At 43.5% G+C, this 21,671-nt stretch overlaps 2 protein-coding genes across 6 annotated transcripts in view; one reads left to right on the forward strand and one right to left on the reverse strand.

The window, feature by feature from the left end:
• The window catches only part of OTC (ornithine transcarbamylase), a 94,778-nt gene extending 89,626 nt beyond the window's left edge, over window positions 1–5,152 (reverse strand). The window contains exon 1 of one of the 4 annotated variants that reach the window (XR_008889017.1): window positions 4,794–4,969. Coding sequence is in view for 1 of the 4 variants with exons in the window: in XM_056558922.1 (XP_056414897.1) it covers window positions 4,794–4,828 (35 nt within the window). In the remaining 3 variants the exon portion in view is untranslated. Of the gene's footprint in view, window positions 1–4,793; window positions 4,970–5,021 lie in introns of those variants that run through there. The other 3 variants (XM_056558923.1, XM_056558924.1, XM_056558922.1) reach the window with 3 other exon arrangements.
• The window catches only part of RPGR (retinitis pigmentosa GTPase regulator), a 109,264-nt gene continuing 92,701 nt past the window's right edge, over window positions 5,109–21,671 (forward strand). For both annotated transcript variants that reach the window (XM_056558916.1, XM_056558917.1), the window contains exons 1-3: window positions 5,109–5,255; window positions 17,346–17,471; window positions 19,617–19,709. In XM_056558916.1, the coding sequence (XP_056414891.1) occupies window positions 5,222–5,255; window positions 17,346–17,471; window positions 19,617–19,709 (253 nt within the window). In that variant the 5' untranslated portion in view covers window positions 5,109–5,221. The remainder of the gene's footprint in view (window positions 5,256–17,345; window positions 17,472–19,616; window positions 19,710–21,671) is intronic.

Raw genomic sequence — 21,671 nt, forward strand, 5'->3', positions numbered from 1 at the left:
CTCTCCAGACGCAAAAATATCACCTGGGAAGCTCAGGCTGTCTTAAAGGGGTACACCACTGGAAAACATTTTTTTTTTTTTATCAACTGGTGCCAGAAAGTTAAACAGATTTGTAAATGACTTCTATTCAAAAATCTTAATCCTTCCAGTACTTATTAGCTTTGTGATGTATTTCAGACAATTACTGGCCTTGGTGGTCTTGTGCTTCCAGGAATTGGCTGCAGCAATGATATGGGGTGCCGTGCTGGTGTGTACATATACCCAACATACCTTTTTTGCCCTAGCTACATTCTAGGCAATGTCTAATCACTTGCAGCTTTCATTTTGGAAAAGCAATAGAAGAAGTAAAGGTTGTGCTGTGCTCGGTTGCTATTCTCTTTTAGACTGACTCAAAATATCTAATTATAAAAAAAATGCTATGAAATATAGTCTGCTTTGATAAATGTTGACAATACATAGCAATGTGCTGACAAATTTGTAGTTACAGAAACAGTGGAGTTTATCACTTTAAAGGGGTACTCCGCCCCTAGACATCTTATCCCCTAGCCAAAGGATAGGGGATAAGATGTCTGATCGTGGTGGTCCCGCCGCTGGGAACCCCTGCGATCTCTCCTGCAGCACCCCTGTCATCTGGTGCACGGAGCGAGCTTTGTGCTTGATGACTGGCGATGCAGGGGCCGGAGGATCGTGACGGCCGCCACGCCCCCTGCCATAGACTTGCATTGAGGGGGTGGGGCTGTGACATCATCCCCCTTTCTAACTTTTCGAATAAAATAATGTAAACAAAAAACCATAAACATATATAGTATCATGTGCCGAAATTTCTGAACTAATAAAATAAGATGTTAATGCAACTGCATGGTGAATTGTGTATATTTAACAAAAAGTCCCATCGATACAAAAATGCCACCAATAAAATCTACAGATCACAGTGCAAAAATGAGCCCTCATACATCCACGTATACAGAAAAATAAAAGCGTTATGGGGGTCAGAAAAGGACAAAAAAGATTATTAAAATGTCAGGAGGAAAAAATAAAAACACAAAAATGAAAAATTGTTGTGTCCCTTAGGGATTGAAACTCCCATACACTTCATGGTAATTATGAAAACAGCAAAGCATTGCAACCCAGATTTCTCCACTTTGGCTGAACAGTTTATACAATAAGTATTATTATCAGACAATCCATTTGCTGGCTAGAACGTTGGTAGTGATCAAATAAGGCTCTGTTCACACCATCACTATGACGGCAGCATAGGACCAACTATACAACAAACACCAACTCTGCCTAATGGGCCTCATGGACAAATAATGGTGTCTGTTGGCTTCTTGTGTGGTGTCTGTTGATATAGGCTCTGAACCTTTGATATAGGTTCTTAAAAGGGTACTCCGCTGCCCTGTGTCGGAAGCTCCGCTCCCCAGCGTCCGGAAGTTTATTGTTCCAGACGCTGTGTGCAGGCTTCCGTGTTCAGGGCCGCCCCTCGTGACGTCACGCCCGCCCCCTCAGCGAAAGTCTATGGGAAGGGGGCGCGATGGTCGTCACGCCCCCTTTCCAAAGACTTTCGTTGAGGGGGCGGGCGTGACGTCACGAAGGGGGCGGGCGTGACGTCACAAGGGGCAGCCCTGAACACGGAAGCCCGCACACAGCGTCCGGAACAATAAACTTCCGGACGCTGGGGAGCGGAGCTTCCGACACAGGGCAGCGGAGTACCCCTTTAACCTATGATATATGCTCTAAACCTTTCATTTAGGCTTTGAATCTTTCTTATAGGCTCTGAACCTTTGATGTAGGCTCTGGACCTGTTATATAGGCTCTCAATCTTTGATATAAGTTCTCATCCTTTTATAAAGGCTCTGAACCTATTATTCATGCTCTAAACCTTGTATATAGGCTTTGAATATTTCATATAGGCTCTGAACCTTTGACGTAGGCTCTGAACTTTTGATATAGTTTCTTACCCTTTTATACAGGCGTTGAACCTTTTATATAAGCTCTGAACCTTTCATATAGGCTCTGAACCTGTAATATAGGCTCTGAACCTTTCATATAGGCTCTGAACCTTTTATATAAGCTCTGAACTTTTGATATAGTTTCTTACCCTTTTATACAGGCATTGAACCTTTTATATAAGCTTTGAACCTTTCATATAGGCTCTGAACCTGTAATATAGGCTCTGAACCTGTAATATAGGCTCTGAACCTTTTATATAAGCTCTGAACTTTTGATATAATGATATAGGCTCTGAACCTGTAATATAGGCTATGAACCTTTCTTGTAGGCTTTGAACTTTTTATATAGGTTCCAAACCTTTCATATAGGCTCTCAACCTTTGATATAGACTCTTAACTTTTCATATAGGCTCCAAAACTTTCATATAGACTCTGGACTGTTGATATAGGCTCTGGACCTTTTATATAGGCTCTGAGAGGGAGATTTATATGCGGAAGAAAAGTTGCCCAGTTCCCTATAGCAATCGATCAGATTACTTCTTTGATTTTTCAGAGGCATTTCTAAGCATTTCTAAAAAAAAAAATGAAAGAAGCCATCTGATTGGTTGCTATGGGCAACTGGTCAACCTTTCCTCTTCACAAGTTTTGATAAATCTTCCCCTGAATCTTTCATATAGGCATTGAGTCTTTTATATAGTTTACTAGCTGAATATCCGGCGTTGCCCAATTTTTCCTTCCTAATCCTTGTTGGGGAGGAAAATAAACAAAGGAGGAAGCTTTTGACTTCATATCCCGTCCTCATATATTGTTGTCATATCCCAACCCCATATCTCGACCTCCTATCCCGACCTATCCAGACCTCCTATCCCATCCTCCTATCCTGAAATCCTATCCCGTCCTCCTATTCCGACCTCCTATCCCATCCTCCTAACCCGTCCTCCTATCCCGGCCTCCTATCCCGGCCTATCCCGACCTCCTATCTCGACCTCCTATTTCGACCTCCTATTTCGACCTCCTATCCCGACATCCTATCCCGTCCTCCTATTCCGTCCTCATATCCCGTCCATCTATCCCGACCTCCTATCTCGACCTCCTATCCCATCTTCCTATCCCGTCCTCATGTTCCGTCACCCTATCTCGACCTCCTATCGGACCTCCTATCCCATCCTCCTATCCCGACCTCCTATCACGACCTCATATCCCATCCTCCTATCCCGACATCCTATCCCGTCCATCTATCCGACCTCCTATCTCGACCACCTATCCTGACCTCCTATCCCAACCTCCTATCCCGACCTCCTATGCGGTCCTCCTATCCTGTCCTCATATCCTGGCCTCCTATCCCGACCTCCCATCCTGTCCTCCTCATCTCCAGCCGTACAGAAGTTATGTGAGAACATACATTTCCCATTGATTTGCATAGGACATTAAACAAAACCCCAGACCCTCACAAATTGGGGTAGTTAAGGGTTAAATTAACTATCCTACATACACACACACACACGTTGAGTTTTATATATATAGATGAACCTTTCATTTAGGCTCTGAACCTTTCATACAGGCTCCGAACCTTTCATATAGGCTCCGAACCTTTCATATAGGCTCCAAACCTTTCATACAGGCTCCGAACCTTTCATATAGGCTCTGAACCTTTCACATAGGCTCCGAACCTTTCAAACTGGCTCCAAACCTTTCATATAGGCTCTGAACCTTTCATATAGACTCTGTACCTTTCATATAGGCTCTGAACCTTTCATATAGGCTCTGAACCTTTCATATAGACTCTGTACCTTTCATATAGGCTCTGAACCTTTCATATAGGCTCTGAACCTTTCATATAGGCTTCAAACCTTTCATATAGGCTCCAAAACTTTCATTTAGGCTCTGAAGCTTTCATATAGGTTCTGAACCTTTCATACAGGCTCTGAACCTTTCATACAGGCTCTGAACCTTTCATATAGGCTCTGAACCTTTCATACAGGCTCCGAACCATTCATATAGGCTCTGAACCTCTCATATAGGCTCTGAACCTTTCATATAGGGTCTGAACCTTTCATATAGGCTCTGAACCTTTTATATAGGCTCCGAACCTTTCATATAGGCTCTGAACCTTTCATATAGGCTCTGAACCTTTTATATAGGCTCCGAACCTTTCATATAGGCTCTGAACCTTTCATATAGGCTCTGAACCTTTCAAATAGGCTCCGAACCTTTCATATAGGCTCCAAACCTTTCATATAGGCTCCAAACCTTTCATACAGGCTCTAAACCTTTCATATAGGCTCCGAACCTTTCATATAGGCTCCAAACCTTTCATATAGGCTCCAAACCTTTCATACAGGCTCCAAACCTTTCATATAGGCTCTGAACCTTTCACATAGGCTCCGAACCTTTCAAACTGGCTCCAAACCTTTCATATAGGCTCTGAACATTTCATATAGACTCTGTACCTTTCATATAGGCTCTGAACCTTTCATATAGGCTCTGAACCTTTCATATAGGCTCCAAAACTTTTATTTAGGCTCTGAACCTTTCATACAGGCTCTGAACCTTTCATAGAGGCTCTGAACCTTTCATATAGGCTCTGAACCTTTCATACAGGCTCCGAACCATTCATATAGGCTCTGAACCTCTCATATAGGCTCTGAACCTTTCATATAGGGTCTGAACCTTTCATATAGGCTCTGAACCTTTTATATAGGCTCCGAACCTTTCATATAGGCTCTGAACCTTTTCATATAGGCCCTGAACCTTTCATATAGGCTCCGAACCTTTCATATAGGCTCTGAAACGTTTACGGTAGTGTGGATAGGGCTTTAAAAAGAGTGCTTATACCAGGTTTACCTCATAGTCAATGGTAAAATTAAAAGAATATCCATTTTCCCCTAAATAGAATAATACATTGTGGCAAGAAAAATATACACAATACATGCTTCCACTAGGAAGCCCCCTAAAAAAGTCACATATCAGTGTAATTGGAGTCAACATGAGAGCTGATACATAATGAAGCGTCCCCTATAGAAACCTGCTTACTGCAGGCTGAGCCCAATAACCCAAGTGCTCAACCCTCACAGAAGTTCGGTCCTCCGTCCACAAGATGGCGGTGTCGGGCCGCTGGTGACAATAGCAATTCACGCCTCCGTTGCTATAGACCAGCAGTTTGTTTACTTCCGGTGTCGCAGACACCAGGCAGAGAAGCATCTTTGTAGCCGGGGGGGTCAGTGTGACAGTTCGGGTGACGGCTCTGTGTCCTCCATCACCGTGTCTGGGGCATGGCTGCCGAGGAAGAGGAGAAGCCAGTGCCCGGTATGTGCCGCCTCCGCCTCAGTGATAGCTCCTGGTCCTGTCATGTGTGTTCTAGACGTGATTTGGTGCAGTGTATTCCAGTGTGACTCCAGCTGTTGCAAAACTACATCTCCCAGCAGGCCCGGACAGCCTTTGGCTGTCCTGGCATGCTGGGAGTTGTAGTTTTGCAACAGCTGGAGACACCCTGTTTAGAAAACACTGATCTATAGACATGTATTGTATCTGTGCAGGTTCATATGACTCGGCCTGTGCTGTGAGATGGTAAGGTTATAGAGCAGTGGTCTTCAATCTGCGGACCTCCAGATGTTGCAAAACTACAACTCCCAGCATGCCCGGACAGCCAACGGCTGTCCGGGCATGCTGAGAGTTGTAGTTTTGCAACATCTGGAGGTCCGCAGGTTAAAGACCACTGTTATAGAGTGTGCTCCTGGGTCTGGTGTGAGGTGGTGTCTCCTGCTCCTCACCATGGTACAGCCATATTGTACCTGCACATACTATGGCCACTGATAGATATCATATTGTGTTCCTTACATGTTCTGATTCATTCATTTTCATCAGTCTCCTTTTCTGACCACCGCAGCCTCATTGTTATTGGCTCAGGTTCTGATCCCCGCTCCTGTCCATTCTCCTCACATGGATATGTTGGGATTTGTCAGAATATAACTTAAATGAGCACTGACAGATACAAAAACTTTAGATATGTTGTAAAGTATGTATAACCAATAGGTTCTACAATAGCCTTCATGAGAACATTTTCTGTATTTCATACTAAAAAAGCCAGTCAAAAAACTGCCCCCCCCCCCGCCTGCTTGGACACATACTAGTCCTACTGTGTCCATGCATCATCACCTATGTCATGGACACACTCCCTTGATTGACAGCTGTGAGTGCACTGTCAGCTTGTGTCCCGCTACTGTCAGTGAGAACAAGCTGGGAGTTGTAGTTTTTCTAATGCTAGGGGAGATGTGAGCAGACAGCATACTGAGGGAGGGGACAGAGACCTGCACAGTGAGGCCACGTCCACTCGCTTTGAGAGGAATTCAGACTAGTGAGCTAAATTAAAAATGTAATAAAAAATAAATAAAGGTGCTAGACACAAAAATTTGATGTACATGGTCAGGATTAGGTACTGGGTGATATAAAAAATTATTTTTGTTGGATCTGATGGGTACGCTTTAAAGGAGGCTGCATGAAATTAATATGTAAAAAGAGCTTAAAAAGTGCCTGTCATATCGCAAAAAGTAAAGACAAAAAATCCAGACCTTAACCCCTTAACAACAATGGATGTAAATGTACGTCATGGTGCCATGGTACTTAACCCCTTAAGGACACAAGACATACTGGAACGTCATGTGTCCGCTCCCGATCTATAACACGGGGCCACGGCCGGGACCCGTGGCTAATAGCGCGCGGCATTGATCGCTGTGCCGCGCGCTATTAACCCTTTAGACGCGGCGTTCAACTTTGAAACTGAAACCATGCCGGTTAGCTCAGTGGGCTCTTCGGGATAGCTGCGGCGCAGCATCCCGAACAGCTTACAGGACAGCAGGAGGGTCCCTACCTGCCTCCTGGTGTCCGATCGCCGAATGACTGCTCAGTGCCTGAGATCCAGGCATGAGCAGTCAAGCGGCAGAATCATCGATCACTGGTTTCTTATGAGAAACTAGTGATCAATGATGAAGATCAGTGTGTGCAGTGTTATAGATCCCTATGGGACCTATAACACTGCAAAGAAAAAGTGAAAAAAAAAAGTTAATAAATATCATTTAACCCCTCCCCTAATAAAAGTTTGAATCACCCCCCCTTTTCCCATAAAAAAAAAACACAGTGTAAATAAAAATAAACATATGTGGTATCGCCGCGTGCGGAAATGTCCGAATTATAAAAATATATAGTTAATTAAACCACACGGTCAATGGCGTACGCGCAAAAAAATTCTAAAGTCCAAAATAGTGCATTTTTGGTCACTTTTTATATCATGAAAAAATAAGTCAATAAGTCCTATCAATGCAAAAATGGTACCGTTAAAAACTTCAGATCATGGCGCAAAAAATGAGCCCTCATACCGCCCTATAAACGGAAAAATAAAAAAGTTATAGGGGTCAGAAGATGACAATTTTAAACGTATTAATTTTCCTGCATGAAGTTATGATTTTTTTTTCCAGAAGTACGACAAAATCAAACCTATATAAGTAGGGGATCATTTTAATCGTATGGACCTACAGAATAATGATAAGGTGTCATTTTTACCAAAAAATGTACTACGTAGAAACGGAAGGCCCCAAAAGTTATAAAACAGCGTTTTTTTTTCAATTTTGTCGTCATTACAAAGTAGAATTGGTGGCGCAAAAAATAAGCCTTCATATGGATTTTTAGGTGGAAAATTGAAAGAGTTATGATTTTTTAAAGGCAAGAAGCAAAAAACGAAAATTCAAAAACGGAAAAAACCCCGGTCCTTAAGGGGTTAAAGCACAACTGTCATGAGTTTTAAACCAGCCCCAGCTTGACAAAGTTGTTAGAAAGAACAGTTAAATCATACCTTTTGCTGCTCTCTAGCAGCTTTAATGATGCTAAAATATGCTTTTAACGATAGTCAGCAACAGTCGGATAGGTGTGGCTATGCCCGCAGCCGCCACGCCAATGCCCTTTGTATCAGTGCTGGGGACGTTGTGTGATTGGGCCACAGGCCAATTGAGCCCTTATGACTGTACTGTACTGTGGAAGAATAAATGGCGCCCGTTCATCTATGCACTCCGGTGATGCGGGCAGCCAGCACTTACAGCAAGCACTAGCTCTCTTTCTGCTAGTGCTTGCTCCCTATAGCCCAATGCTGCTGCGGGCGGCCAGATCATTCTGCTACAGCATTACGCCACGCATTGGGCTATAGGGAGCAAGTACTAGCAGAAAGAGAGCTAGTGCTTGCTGTAAGTGCTGGCTGCCCGCATCACCGGAGTGCATAGATGAACGGGCACCATTTATTCTTCTACAGTACAGTACAGTAATTACGGCTCTCAATGCTGGGACCTGTGGACCAATCACACAGCATCCCCATCACTGACATACAGGGGATAGGCGTGGCGGCTGCGGGCATAGCTACGCCTATCTGACTGTTGCTGACTATCGTTAAAAGCATTTTTTTAGCATCATTAAAGCTGCTATAAAGCAGCAAAACTTATGATTTAACTGTTCTTTCTAACAACTTTGTCAAGCTTAGGCTGGTTTATGGGGGTTGAAACTCTTGACAGTTGCGCTTTAATGCACCATAACGTACATTTACGCGCTGCCATGACCGCGAGCACAGGGCGGGTACTCGCTTCACGTGCGGCAGGTCCTGGCTGCTACCAGCAGCCAGGGACCCGCCAGTAATGGCGGATATCCGCGATCGCACGGATGTCCACCATTAACCCCTCAGATGCCGTGATCAATACAGATCACAGCATCTGTGGCAGAGCGGTACTTTGAATGGATGATCGGATCGCCCGCAGCACTGCCGCGGGCATCCGATCATCCAGCATGGCAGCCGGAGGTCCTCTCACCTGGCTCCGGCTGTCTCTCGGGGTCTTCTGCTTTGGTCTGAGATCGTGCAGACCAGAGCAGTAGATGACCGATAACACTGATCAGTGCTATGCTCTATGCATAGCACTGAACAGTATTAGCAATCAACTGATTGCTATAAATAGGACCAAAGCAGACAATAGGACTATTAAAGTGTAAAAAAAAATGTAAAATATAAAATAAAAAAATTTTGAAAAATCCCCTCCCCCGATAAAAAAAAGTAAAACGTCCGTTTTTCCCATTTTACCCACCAAAAAAGCATAAAAAAATTATTAATACACATATTTGGTATCGCCGCGTGCGTAAAAGTCTGAACTATTAAAATATATTGTTAATTATCCCATATTGTGAATGGCATAAAAGTAAAAAAATAAAAAAAAGTCCAAAATTGCTGCTTTTTTATCACATTTTATTAAAAAAAATGTATAAAAAATTTAAGAGAAGTAAAACCTGAGTGGTACTGATAAAAACTAAAGATGATGGCACAAAAAATTAGCCCTCATACTGCCCCATATACGGAAAAATTAGAAAGTTATAGGTTGTCAAATATACTAATTTTGTTAAAATGGTTTGAGATTTTTTTAAGTGGTACAATTATAGAAAAGCATATAACATGGGAATCATTTTAATCGTATTGACCCACAGAATAAAGAAGACATGTCATTTTTACCGGAAATTGTACAGCGTAAAAACAAAACCTTCCAAAATTTGCTAAATTGCGTTTTTCTTTTCAATTTTCCCACTTAAATAATATTTGTTTGGTTGCGCCGTACATTTTATAGTAAAATAAGTGATGTAATTACAAAGTAAAATTGGTGACGCAAAAAAAAAAGCTCTCATATGGGTCTGTGGATGGAAATATAAGAGAGTTATGATTTTTAGAAGGCGAGGGGGAAAAAATGAAAATGCAAAAATAAAATTGGTCTGGTCCTTAAGGGGTTAAGAACTGCCCATAATAAAAGGAAATCCCCATAGCAAACATATGCTGTCTTGGACAGTTCCTAAAATGGACAGAGATGTCAGCAGAGAGCACTGTGCTCATGATGTCAGCAGACAGCTCTGTGTTTTAAAAAGAAAATAATTTCCGCTGTAGTATTTAGCAGCTAATACGTACAGGAAGGATTAAGATTTTTTAATAGAAGTAATTTATGAATCTGGCACCAGTTGATTTAAAAAAAAAAAAAAGTTTTCACCGGAGTACCCCTTTAATACTAAATAAAATATACTCTACAGACAATCATCAGACGTTTCATAGTCTGGCATCCAATAATCTGGCACCAATGAATAGATGTTATGTATTTACTTAGGTACATTCCATCACTTGGTGGATTGGTGGGTCCATCTTCTGGCCTCTCAAGCAAGCAATCCCAATTTTTTTTTCTTTCTGCACAGCACTCCCCTGGCCATTTAAGTGAATGGCTGCAGTTCCCGGGAGTGTCAAACAACAGCGAAACCTTAGAAGGGGGTACAGAGATAAATCAGTGTGGCGGTCTTAGAAGGTGTATCCTAGTCATGTGTCATATTTTGGGAATAATTTAAAGTGTACCTGTCGTCAACAAAAACTTTTGATATAATGTAGATAATTCCATTATATGTATATTTGTAATATACATTGATTAAAAATTGTGTATATTTTTGGGTGAAAAAATGGTGTCCCTGCAGCTTTTGTCTGTGTGTCTCTATGATGAGTCCAAAAACAGGAAGTGAGGGCAGGACAAGCAGGGATCTGTGCAGTCTCCTGGCTTGTCAATCATCCTCGTGTGAGCCAGGAGCATGTTATAGAGCCTCAGTGCACACTGTCCTGCTTTTTCTTACTGCGCAGAGCCCTGCTTGTCTACCCTCACTTCCTGTATTTGGACTCCTCATAGAGACACAGGCAATAGCTGCAGGGACAAAAATATACACATTTTTTAACCAATGTATATTACAAATTTACATATAATGGTATTATCTAGATTATATAAAAAGTTTTTGTGTTGACGACAGGTACACTTTAATGCTGTCTTAACATTAGGCAGCATTAAAGGGGTACTCCGCCCCTAGACATCTTATCCCCTATCCAAATGTCAGATCGCCGGGGTCCCGCTGATGGGGACCCCGGGGATCGCTGCTGCATCACCCCGCTATCATTACTGCGCAGAGCGAGATCGCTCTGCATGTAATGACGGGCAATACAGGGGCCGGAGCATTGTTACGCCATGACTCTGCCCCTCGTGACGTCACAGCCCGCCCCCGTCAATACAAGTCTATGGGAGGGGGCGTGGCGGTCGTCACGCCCCCTGCCATAGACTTGCATTAAGGGGACGGGCTGTGATGTCATGAGGGGTGGAGCCATGACGTCACGCTGCTCCGGCCCCTGTATCGCCCGTCATTACACACAGAGCGAACTCGCTCTGTGCAGAAATGATGGCGGGGTGCCGCAGCGGCGATCCCCGGGGTCCCCAGCAGCGGGACCGCGGCGATCTAACATCTTATCCCCTATCCTTTTGGATAGGGGATAAGATGCCATGGGCGGAGTACCCCTTTAAGCAGGAACAGGCTTCTTTATCACAATGGTGTATGAATCTGAATGGCCGTACTGTATCAGGGGTATCATTATTAGTGTTTCAGCCAGGATCAGATCTCTTGAGGCTGTATTGATAGATCTTTCCCTATGTGCAATTCGGTGTGCAGAGACAAACTGCCAGGGATCACCCAGATGGCTGGAGCCCAGTTCAGCTCTCAAGTTATAATAATGAGAGGTACAACTGTCCAGAGTGAACTATACAGCATTGTGGCAAGGAAGCCTGTCCCAGTTTTATATTGCTGTGGTCAGGACAGCATGACATTATGGACAGGTTCTCATAAAAAAAAATTAATGGTGGTTCATCCTAGCACTAAGCCATCATTTATAAAATGGAAAAAAAAATCCTTATGGCTTTAATCACTTGCCTCTGTTTGTCGAAGTTTTTGAAGCCAAGTGTGAAGGTGGCCTAAAGGGGTTTGTCAGGACATGCAGTTTAAAATATATTTAGGGCTTAGGAACCTCTTTACCAAATATTTAGGACTTATTCACGCTACAGAATCTTAGCCCAGAGATATTCACAAAACAAGGCAACCCATTAAAACAAGCTAGGGCCACTTGGAAATGTGTCGGCTCAATAGACATCAGTGCATTTCCGAGTGGATTGCAGTTGATTGCATAGTCTTGGATACAGAATTTCTGCGGCAGAATGTTCGTCACAGAAATTCCGTAGTGAATGGTGCAGCAGAAACCCATTGAGAAAAATAAGAGCCTGCTGCACCGTGGACTTCCACTTGGGAAATATGTAGTGTGAATGTGCTGCTAGGCATGATTACCAATTCCTTGATATATATAGCATCACATTGGAACACAGAGTCCGGCACTGTCACTGCATGTATCGCTAACGCATCCCAATCGCATCCCAACTTTTGACACGTTAAGTTGTAAGCATGGCATGTGGAAAACTGCTTCTGGTGGTGCTGCACATGTAAAACAACAAGCAGATAATGTCTTCATAGTAAGAAAAGGAACTGAGCACTCACCCGATTAGTTGGCTGCAGCAGTATTTCTCAGATCCTGGTAAGTCGATGACCGAGCACGGACCGTATCACACCGTTAGGTACTTCGTCAGGCCCCTCAGGGGCCTGACGAAGCACCTAACGCTGTGATACGGTACGTGGCCCGATGCCTGAACTCCGCCCGTTACGACCTACCGCCTTCCTGCTTGGTCATAGACTTACCAAGATCTGAGAAATACTGCTGCAGCCAACTAATCGGGTGAGTGATCCGTTCCTTTTCTTACTGTGAAGACATATTCCTTGATATACCTATGCCCCCGATTTATCAAAATGTGTGATAGAATGGAAATGCCCACAGCAACCAATCACAGCTCAGCTTTCACTTTACTGCAGCTTTTTAGGATATGAAAGCTGAGCTGTGATTGGTTCCAAGGGCAGCTATACTCTTATTACTTGCTGTTGGTCCCATTAACCATGGGGACATTCCCATAATACAGAGCTGGGTCTTGTGGAATTTTATATTCTCTATCCCTATCATGCAGATCTACAGATAACTGGTGACTGGAATCCAGATGACATTGTAAATGACATAGAATCACTTGGCTTATACAGTTCACTGACTGTTTCTCCCTCTGGAATACATCACTACCCCCATCTTTCTTCAACAATACAGTGGAATGGTTTTATGTTCAGTTTTGTCTATGCAGGAATCCAGCCATGAAAATACTCGTGTTCATAGTTTTCGTTGGGTCTTGTTCTGTTTCACTTATCTCCTACGATCCACTGACCAAACAACATTATAAAATTAAGATGGTGGATTCCTCCTAGACGGGCAATACATAGATGTTCATTTTGGTAAAACAACCATAGGGAGAGAAAAGTAGACACTAGCCAAAATATCCATATGTCTCTCCCTTTAATAAAGGCAATATCATTTCCATTTGGACTTCCTCCTTCCATTGCTCTTGAAAATAAAAATAATTGGGTATTTTTTTATTTCAGTCGCAATAAATTCATAGAAACGAATGATGAATAAAAAATATGTAGTTGCCCTCAGTGTTTGTCAGTTTGTATCATTTTCTGAGTAATGCCAAAAATCTTGTAGACGTCTTGCAGAGAACACAGGTTATTCTCTGCTGAACGAATACATCTTTGGCTGGTGACCAGCTCAGGGATGGGGCTTAGCCATGGGGATCTGGCTTAAAGGGGTACTCCGCCCCTAGACATCTTATCCCCTATCCAAAGGATAGGGGATAAGATGTTTGATCGCGGGGTCCCGCAGCTGGGACCCCACAATCACTGTGCAGCGCCCAGCGTTCGTTTAGAATGCTCTACAAGGACACACAGCTTTATTTCTTATTTTAAATAAAATAAAACAAAAGACAAAATAGGATTAAAGGAATTGAGGAAAGCCTTTTTCGTGCATTTTAGATTTAATGTAAAAGGAACTGTTCACCTGTTTTATGCTGCCAAAACCAAGGACAACAGGATGCCGAGACACTATGAGTTACTCTAAAACACTCCAAAAAAATCTGAGTTAAAGGGGTATTCCAGGCAAAAACTTTTTTTTATATATCAACTGGCTCCGGAAAGTTACACAGATTTGTAAATTGTCTTAATTTTGTTATTTCACATTTTTATGCACATTATTACTTAAAGGTGGTTTTTATTGTCTATGTTCTTCTCATATGGGCCCTGTGAGAAGTAACTAATTATAGTCTATTTATCTTATTTTAATAAATTGTTTATATTATTATTATTATTGAAGCACGATCCAGACCATTATTTATTTAATATCTATACTATTATTTACTCACTTAGAAGGTCTGGGCAACTTTTCTCTATTGGTTTTTCCTTTTTTTGTGCAATTAAGGTATAGTTGCATGCCCTAGTTTGACCTCAGTGTGTACCATTTATTGTGAGCTGCACATACACCCCTTTTTTTCTCAGATTTGTAAATTACTTCTATTAAAAAATCTTAATCCTTCCAATAGTTATTAGCTTCTGAAGTTGAGTTGTTGTTTTCTGTCTAACTGCTCTCTGATGACTCACGTCCCGGGAGCTGTGCAGCTCCTATGGGGATATTCTCTCATCATGCACAGCTCCCGGGAGGTGACATCATCATTGAGCAGTTAGACAGAAAACTTCAGAAGCTAATAACTATTGGAAGATTTTTTAATAGAAGTAATTTACAAATCTGTTTAACTTTCCGGAGCCAGTTGATATATAAAAAAAAGTTTTTGCCTGGAATACCCCTTTAATAAAAGCCGCCAGTTTTGACTGACAGGTTTCTTCCTATATACTCCTAGGAAAAGAGACATCACTCAAGACTGGCAGGACAGGGAGGAGCCTCTAGGAACAATCCCAATGACTAGTACTTGGGTCCTGGCGGCTTTAATCAACAACTTCTCTGAAATGTACAAGCGTTTCAGAATAAATAATGTAAGAAGATGTGACAGGCTCTCGCTGCTGTGGGTTGGGCAGCATGAAACTAGTGATCGGTTCCTTTAAAGGCAAGTCTGCTGTTACCTAGTGGAAGCCATATTGGTTGTCACACAGCTTTTCCTTAAACAGCTCAAAATTATAATTTTTTTTAGTCATACAAATTTCCCTCTATTTAATGCCTTCTGCCTTTTCTTCATGGACAAATAAGGGGTTCCTTGGCTTCGACAGCAGGTCGGGTTAAATCCCTTGACTACCTTAGTTCACAGCATAGACTTCTGAAAACTGAACATCTTGCTATCATCTAGTTGTACATTTTCTCCATAGCTATAAGAATTTTTTTGATATTGCTTGCAAAGCTGACAGTGGTGTCTAAATGGACATGTAAATGCTCCCTGGTGGTCCAGTGGGGTGGATTGCCCCCCTGCAGCATGACTGCAGGGGGGCAATCCACTGTGGAGGTAACCGTAGGGCTATCCTCTGCATCATTTGTGTCCATGGCTCTTTGTTTGATTGATCCTGGGTGAAGCAAACTCAACCAAATGAGCACAGATCACATGGAGTTCTATGGAAACAGCTCAATTATTGATTAAGATTGATTATTGTTTTGATCTTAATCGATCTAGCGGATAAAAATATCCATAGTGGAGAAGATCATTTTGTGAGTTAGATTAGTGGAGGGAGTTACTGAGGGGAGTGGATCGGACTGAAGATTTTCTGTGTGTTTTAGGTAAGGGGATACATTGTGTGTAAGAGAGAGTTTGTGGGGTCGCTAGATCCTGAGAGGAGGAGCTTTTGATTATATTTAAATACGTATATTAATTAATAATAATAATTAATAAATTAATTAATAAATATAATTTTTCTTTTTTCCCTTTTAAGGCTATACCTCTGTTTCTTATTTGTGGCCAGATAGGAGGAGCAGTACATTCCCTGGTTGTCCATCCTTCGTGCCACCAGCAGCCTATTTAGTGAAGAGGGGGTCAGCGTATAAGCCGACCCGAATATAAGCCGAGGCCCCTAAAAGCCAAAAACCCAGGAAAAGTTATTGACTTGACTATAAGCCTAGGGTGGGAAATACATCATCCCCCCTGTCATCATCCCCCCTGTCATCATCCCCCCTGTCATCATCCCCCCTGTCATCATCCAGACCCCCGTCATCATCCAGACCCCCGTCATCATCACCCCCGTCATCATCACCCCCGTCATCATCACCCCCGTCATCATCACCCCCGTCATCATCACCCCCGTCATCATCACCCCCGTCATCATCACCCCCGTCATCATCACCCCCGTCATCATCATCCCCGTCATCATCACCCCCGTCATCACTTCCCCCCCCCCCCCCTCCTTCATCATCACCGCCTGTCAATCCCTTTCAGTGGTCTTCAACCTGCAGACCTCCAGATGTTGCAAAACTACAACTCGCTGTCCGGACATGCTGGGAATTGTAGTTTTGAAACATCTGGAGGTCCGCAGGTTGAAGACCACTGCGGCCTTCGTCATCATCCAGACCCCCCCTTTAGTTTTCTGCTCACCTCGCCTCGGTGGGAAGGAAGGGTGAGCTGGTCGGGGCCATCTATGCTGCAGGGACCATCCAGTGGGGAGGGTTAGTCGTTCTGGGCTGTCCATTTTCACCGGTAGGCTTCTCCACTCCGGGCCGGCCCCGGACTAGTGACGTTGGCTTGACGATGACGCACAGGCTTCTAGGCTGACTAGGCTTCTCCGCTCCAGGCCGGCCCCGGACTAGGGACATTGCCTTGACGATGACGCACAGGGACGTTCATGCGCAGGTACGTCTGCTGCACACGGACGTCCCTGTGCGTCGTCGTCAAGGCAACTTCACTATGCCGGGGCCGGCCCGGAGCAGAGAAGAGGGCCTCCCGGGGAAAATGGACAGCCCAGAACGACTAACCCTCCCCACCGGACGATCCCTGCAGTATAAATGGCCCGGACCAGCTCACCCTTCCTTCCCACCGAGGGGAGGTGAGTAGGAAACTAAAGGGGGGGGGGGTCTGGATGATGACGAAGGCCGCAGTGGTCGATGGCTGTCCGGGCATGCTGGGAGTTGTAGTTTTGAAACATCTGCAGGTCCGCAGGTTGAAGACCACTGAGAAGGGATTGACAGGTGGAGAGTTCACACGAGTATAAGCCGAGGGGGGTGTTTTTCAGCACGAAAAATCGTGCTGAAAAACTTGGCTTATACTCGAGTATATACGGTAATCTTCTCTCTGCAACTATTGGGAATCTGGCGTTTACCACAGAGCCTGACAACAAGGGGACTCATGATAGCTGCAGAAAGGAGCTGCAGGAAGCAGAATATCGTTTGTGTTGGGCCCCTCTTCACGGCTGCCGAGGACCACAGTTGCCTATATACATAGTGATAATCGCTAAGTGTATGTGAACTTAAGAAATTGTCTGACCAACTAATCGATCAACCCATTATGAAAAAAGTTGACAACTATTTTCATAATCGATTAGTTGCAGATTAATCAATTTGTTGTTTCAGCCCTATAGGACCCCAGCTATTTCACTCAGGTTTTTTTTATCACATTTCTCTGTTTATTGTAGATTCTGGAGCTATATTCACATTTGGGAAAAGCAAGTTTGCAGAGAATTGTCCCAGCAAGTTTTGGTTGAAAAATGACAAGCCGGCATACATAGCATGTGGCGATGAGCACACAGCTTTAGTTACAGGTGAGTTAAGATGTCTTATGTTTCCAGCCTTCTAAGCTTTGTTTGTTCACAGCTTGAAGATGTCTACATACTGTAGCTTAAAGGCAGCTCTTCCTTCCAGTGGGAATTCTCATGAAGGCCTTTAACACAAATAAAAATTCACTTGCCTGAGCATCCATCCTCCACAGTTGGGGTCAAGAAACTATTCTACTTAGTACAATGCATCTGCAAAAGTGCTAGTGGTAGTGATGATCAAAAATGTCGCTAACTATTCTGCATTGTAGCAGGAGGAGGTTTAGCAATGTCACCTTCTGACTGCGGCACATATTGCTAGACAGTTGCACAAACACATCAAAACCTACAAAAATCCTTCAGTAGCCAATATCTACTGTCAGCCACTATTAATATATGTATATAACGTACAAAGAGCTAACGCTTTATTAATTCAAAGAAAAACTATATGCAAAATGAAAAGATAACACCAGCAGTGAATATATCCTGTACAAGCTGCCTAGATACAGCACGTGGATCTCGGCTAAAACCATAAAAAATGGAGCTGTATACAATATATATAAATGTGTATCGGCACTCTAATAATAAAAACTACAAATAGTAATATAGGCTCACTTACTAAAATCCTGATGGGGAGTGTACTCGGGATCTCTGCCCAGAGGGAAGTTCTAGTCTCCGCTTAAAGATCCCGCAAAGCTGTAAGTCTGTGTCCTTGATAGTATGGAACTTGTCCCGTTGTACTTGCTTTTTGTGCTTGGAGTAGTTTTCAGGAGTCCGTGGTTCCAGTCAGCCTATTAGCCGGGAGATCTGCCCCGGCCGGTGGTGTCTCACCGGCTTGCTGTACTGTTGGTGGATTACGGAGTGCTGTGACCTAGGGCTGTGAGTGACGTCACTACTACAGGGAGAGCGCAAGGCCAAAAAGCATCTAACACATTTGGAAAGTAACGCTTTCCTTCATCAGAGATGGATTATCCATCTCTGATGAAGGAAAGCGTTATTGTCCAAAACGCATTAGATGCTTTTTGGCCTCGCGCTCTCCTTGTAGTAGTAATGTCACTCACAGCCCTAGGTCACAGCACTCCGTAATCCACCAACAGTACAGCAAGCCGGTGAGACACCACCGGCCGGGGCAGATCTCCCGGCTAATAGGCTGACTGGAACCACAGACTCCTGAAAACTACTCCAAGCACAAAAAGCAAGTACAACGGGACAAGTTCCATACTATCAAGGACATTGACTTACAGCTTTGCAGGATCTTTAAGCGGAGACAAGAACTTCCCTCTGGGCAGAGATCCTGAGTACACTCCCCATCAGGATTTTAGTAAGTGAGCCTCTATTACTATTTGTAGTTTTTATTATTAGAGCACCGATACACATTTATATATATTGTAAAAACTATATGTAATTACCACAATTACAGAGAGAGACTACCACATTAAAAACACTAACCTTTAAAATGCTCTAAACCCAAAGAACAAGTGGGAAGCAGCCACATGGACCCCAACATTATCACAGCATCACTCTAATACAGGTGTCACAAAAGTACATAACTAGGTTACAAAGCATGTTGCACCATAAGCAAAAATATCCATGATTATTACCTGTAAGAGACATGCTGCCGCTCATGTGAACGCACCCCACTACCACCTCGACACTTGTTTTGACTCTTCGTCAGGGGGTCATTCATGCACCTACTCCAAGATATGTGATGGAAAACTCAGAATGCCTGTAGAATCTAAACAAGAAATAACTATTAATATTACTTTGAATTAAAGGGGTTATCCGGCCAAAGAGCAGCACCCGCATTCTATGCGGGGCTGCATCTCCAGTCTCGGGGTTGCGTCTCGGGGTTGCGTCTAAGATGTCTTTGGCTGGATAATGCCCTTTAATGCTCCATGCTCAAGCAGTCATAGATACTGTGCTGGTCTATTTCTTGCTTTTGTCATGAAGGTTCCAGTGGATAACATTACCCAAGGAGTAGTTTGTATGAAGCAGCCCCCTAGCCTGCATGTAGTTACACCCTACAGCGCTCTATACAGAAGTTCCAAAAATAGTCATGTGCTTTTACTTTAACTTTATCTGCCAATGCTTGTTTTAGAAATTTTAGACTGTATTTCTATAGGTTGTTACTAAGATGACTTTTTGTCTGACTAGGACATGGCAAACTTTATGTTTTCGGCAGCAACATTAATGGACAACTAGGCATTGGTTCTGGAAATGTTATCACCAAACCAACATGTGTCAAAGGTAAGACAGTCAAAGAATTCTTCTCCACAATTGAGCTCTGGGGGAAGTCCTTCTTCAGGGCCTCAGCACTGTAGTCAATAATAATAAAGGTATGCGTTGTTTTCATGATCCCATTTTCTATCTTTCACAATGGATTAGCACATACATGTATTTATGTGTTCAATGGACATGACTGAATAATATATACTATACAGGCTTTGCAGACGGTTAAAGAGTACCTGTCACCAAACTAAACTTTTAATATATTGTTCCTTATGTTATTATAAGACACTTTGCTATTTACTTGTGGTTAAAATTCTCAACCTTTTATATGTTTTTAATGTGATTGAAAAAACAGCCACTAGGTAGCTCTGTTCTGTTCCCTGCGCAAGTCAAACAGTTATTTTGTGTATTGCAAGAGGTCATGTTACGCTTGAGGATGTTTCCATCATTTGCAGAAACTGGGAATTTAGAGGGTATCGTGGAGCATCCGTTTTATATGTATAAAAGGGATCAGGGTGGTAAGTATGTATGCTTTTTTATGTTAATTATATATTAAAGGGGTACTCCGGTGGAAACCTTTATTTTTATTTTTATTTTTTTAAATAAATCAACTGGTGCCAGAAATTTAAACATATTTGTAAATGACTTCTATTAAAAAATCTTAATCCTTCCAGTACTTATCAGCTGCTGAATACTACAGAGGAAATTCTTTTCTTTTTGGAACACATAGCTCTCTGCTGACATCACGAGCACAGTGCTCTCTGCTGACATCTCTGTCCATTTTAGGAACTGTCCAGAGTAGGAGAAAATCCCGATAGCAGACATATGCTGCACTGGACAGTTCCTAAAATGGACAGAGATGTCAGCAGAGAGCATTGTGCTCATGATGTCAGCAGAGAGCTCTGTGTTCCAAAAAGAAAATAAATTCCTCTGTAATATTCAGCAGCCAATAAGTACTGGAAGGATTACGACTTTTTAATAGAAGTAATTTACAAATCTGTTTAACTTTCTGGCACCAGTTGAATTTAAAAAAAAAAAGTTTTCTACCGGAGTACCCCTTTAACTGGAAGTGGAAAGCCACTTTAAGACTGGCATTTCATAGCCTGCCCATGTGTAATTGAATTGAAGTTTTTGGCTATAATATTTCCAACTTAAGACGTAAATTATGGTAAATCTGTCAGGGCACAAAGGTCCACACTCCTTCCTAATAAACATCACCCACTTTAGTTTTCTTTGTGCCGGAAGCCACATAACTGGCAACCAATCAAAAATATTTGTGAAAATGGGACTTGCACAGATTTATGGCCTGACAAAATCCCCTTTAACCTCTTAAGGACCCAGGACGTACGGGGACGTCCCCGCACCCTGGGCCTTAAGGACCCAGGACGTCCCCGTACGTCCTGGCGTTTTCCGGTCTCTGCCGCTCGCCGGGCAGAGATCGGAACTGGATGCCTGCTGAAATCCTTCAGCAGGCATCCAGGGCAAACGCCGAGGGGGGCCATGTAGGCCCTCCCATGTCGGCGATCGCCGCAAATCGCAAGGGAAATCGCCCTTGCGATCTGCGGCAATACCGGGCTGATCGGGTCTCTGGGACCCGACCGCACGGTAATTTCGCATGATCCCGGCTGTCACAGACAGCCAGGACCATGCTAACGTATAGGAGCGAGGTGGCAAGCCTGCCACCTCCTCCTATACCCTGCGATCTGTCGGTTAGTTAACCGACCAATCGCAGGGGGGGGGCGGTTACTTCCTCCCGTCCTGCCCGGCCCCTGAAAGTCCGGAGAGGACGGGTGGAAGACCGGAGGATGCGGCGGGGGACGGGGGAGTGCTGGGGACCGGCCCCGGTACTTACCTCGTCCCTGAAGACCCGGATCCAGACGATGAAGATGGCGGCGGCGGCGACAGGTGAGTTCCTCTTCAGCCGCGGTCGGGCCCTTTACAGCAATGCACGTCGCCGTAAAGCGACATGCATTGCTGTAA

The sequence above is a fragment of the Hyla sarda genome, chromosome 2 (genome assembly GCF_029499605.1).
Source record: "Hyla sarda isolate aHylSar1 chromosome 2, aHylSar1.hap1, whole genome shotgun sequence".
Taxonomy (NCBI): Eukaryota; Metazoa; Chordata; class Amphibia; order Anura; family Hylidae; genus Hyla; species Hyla sarda.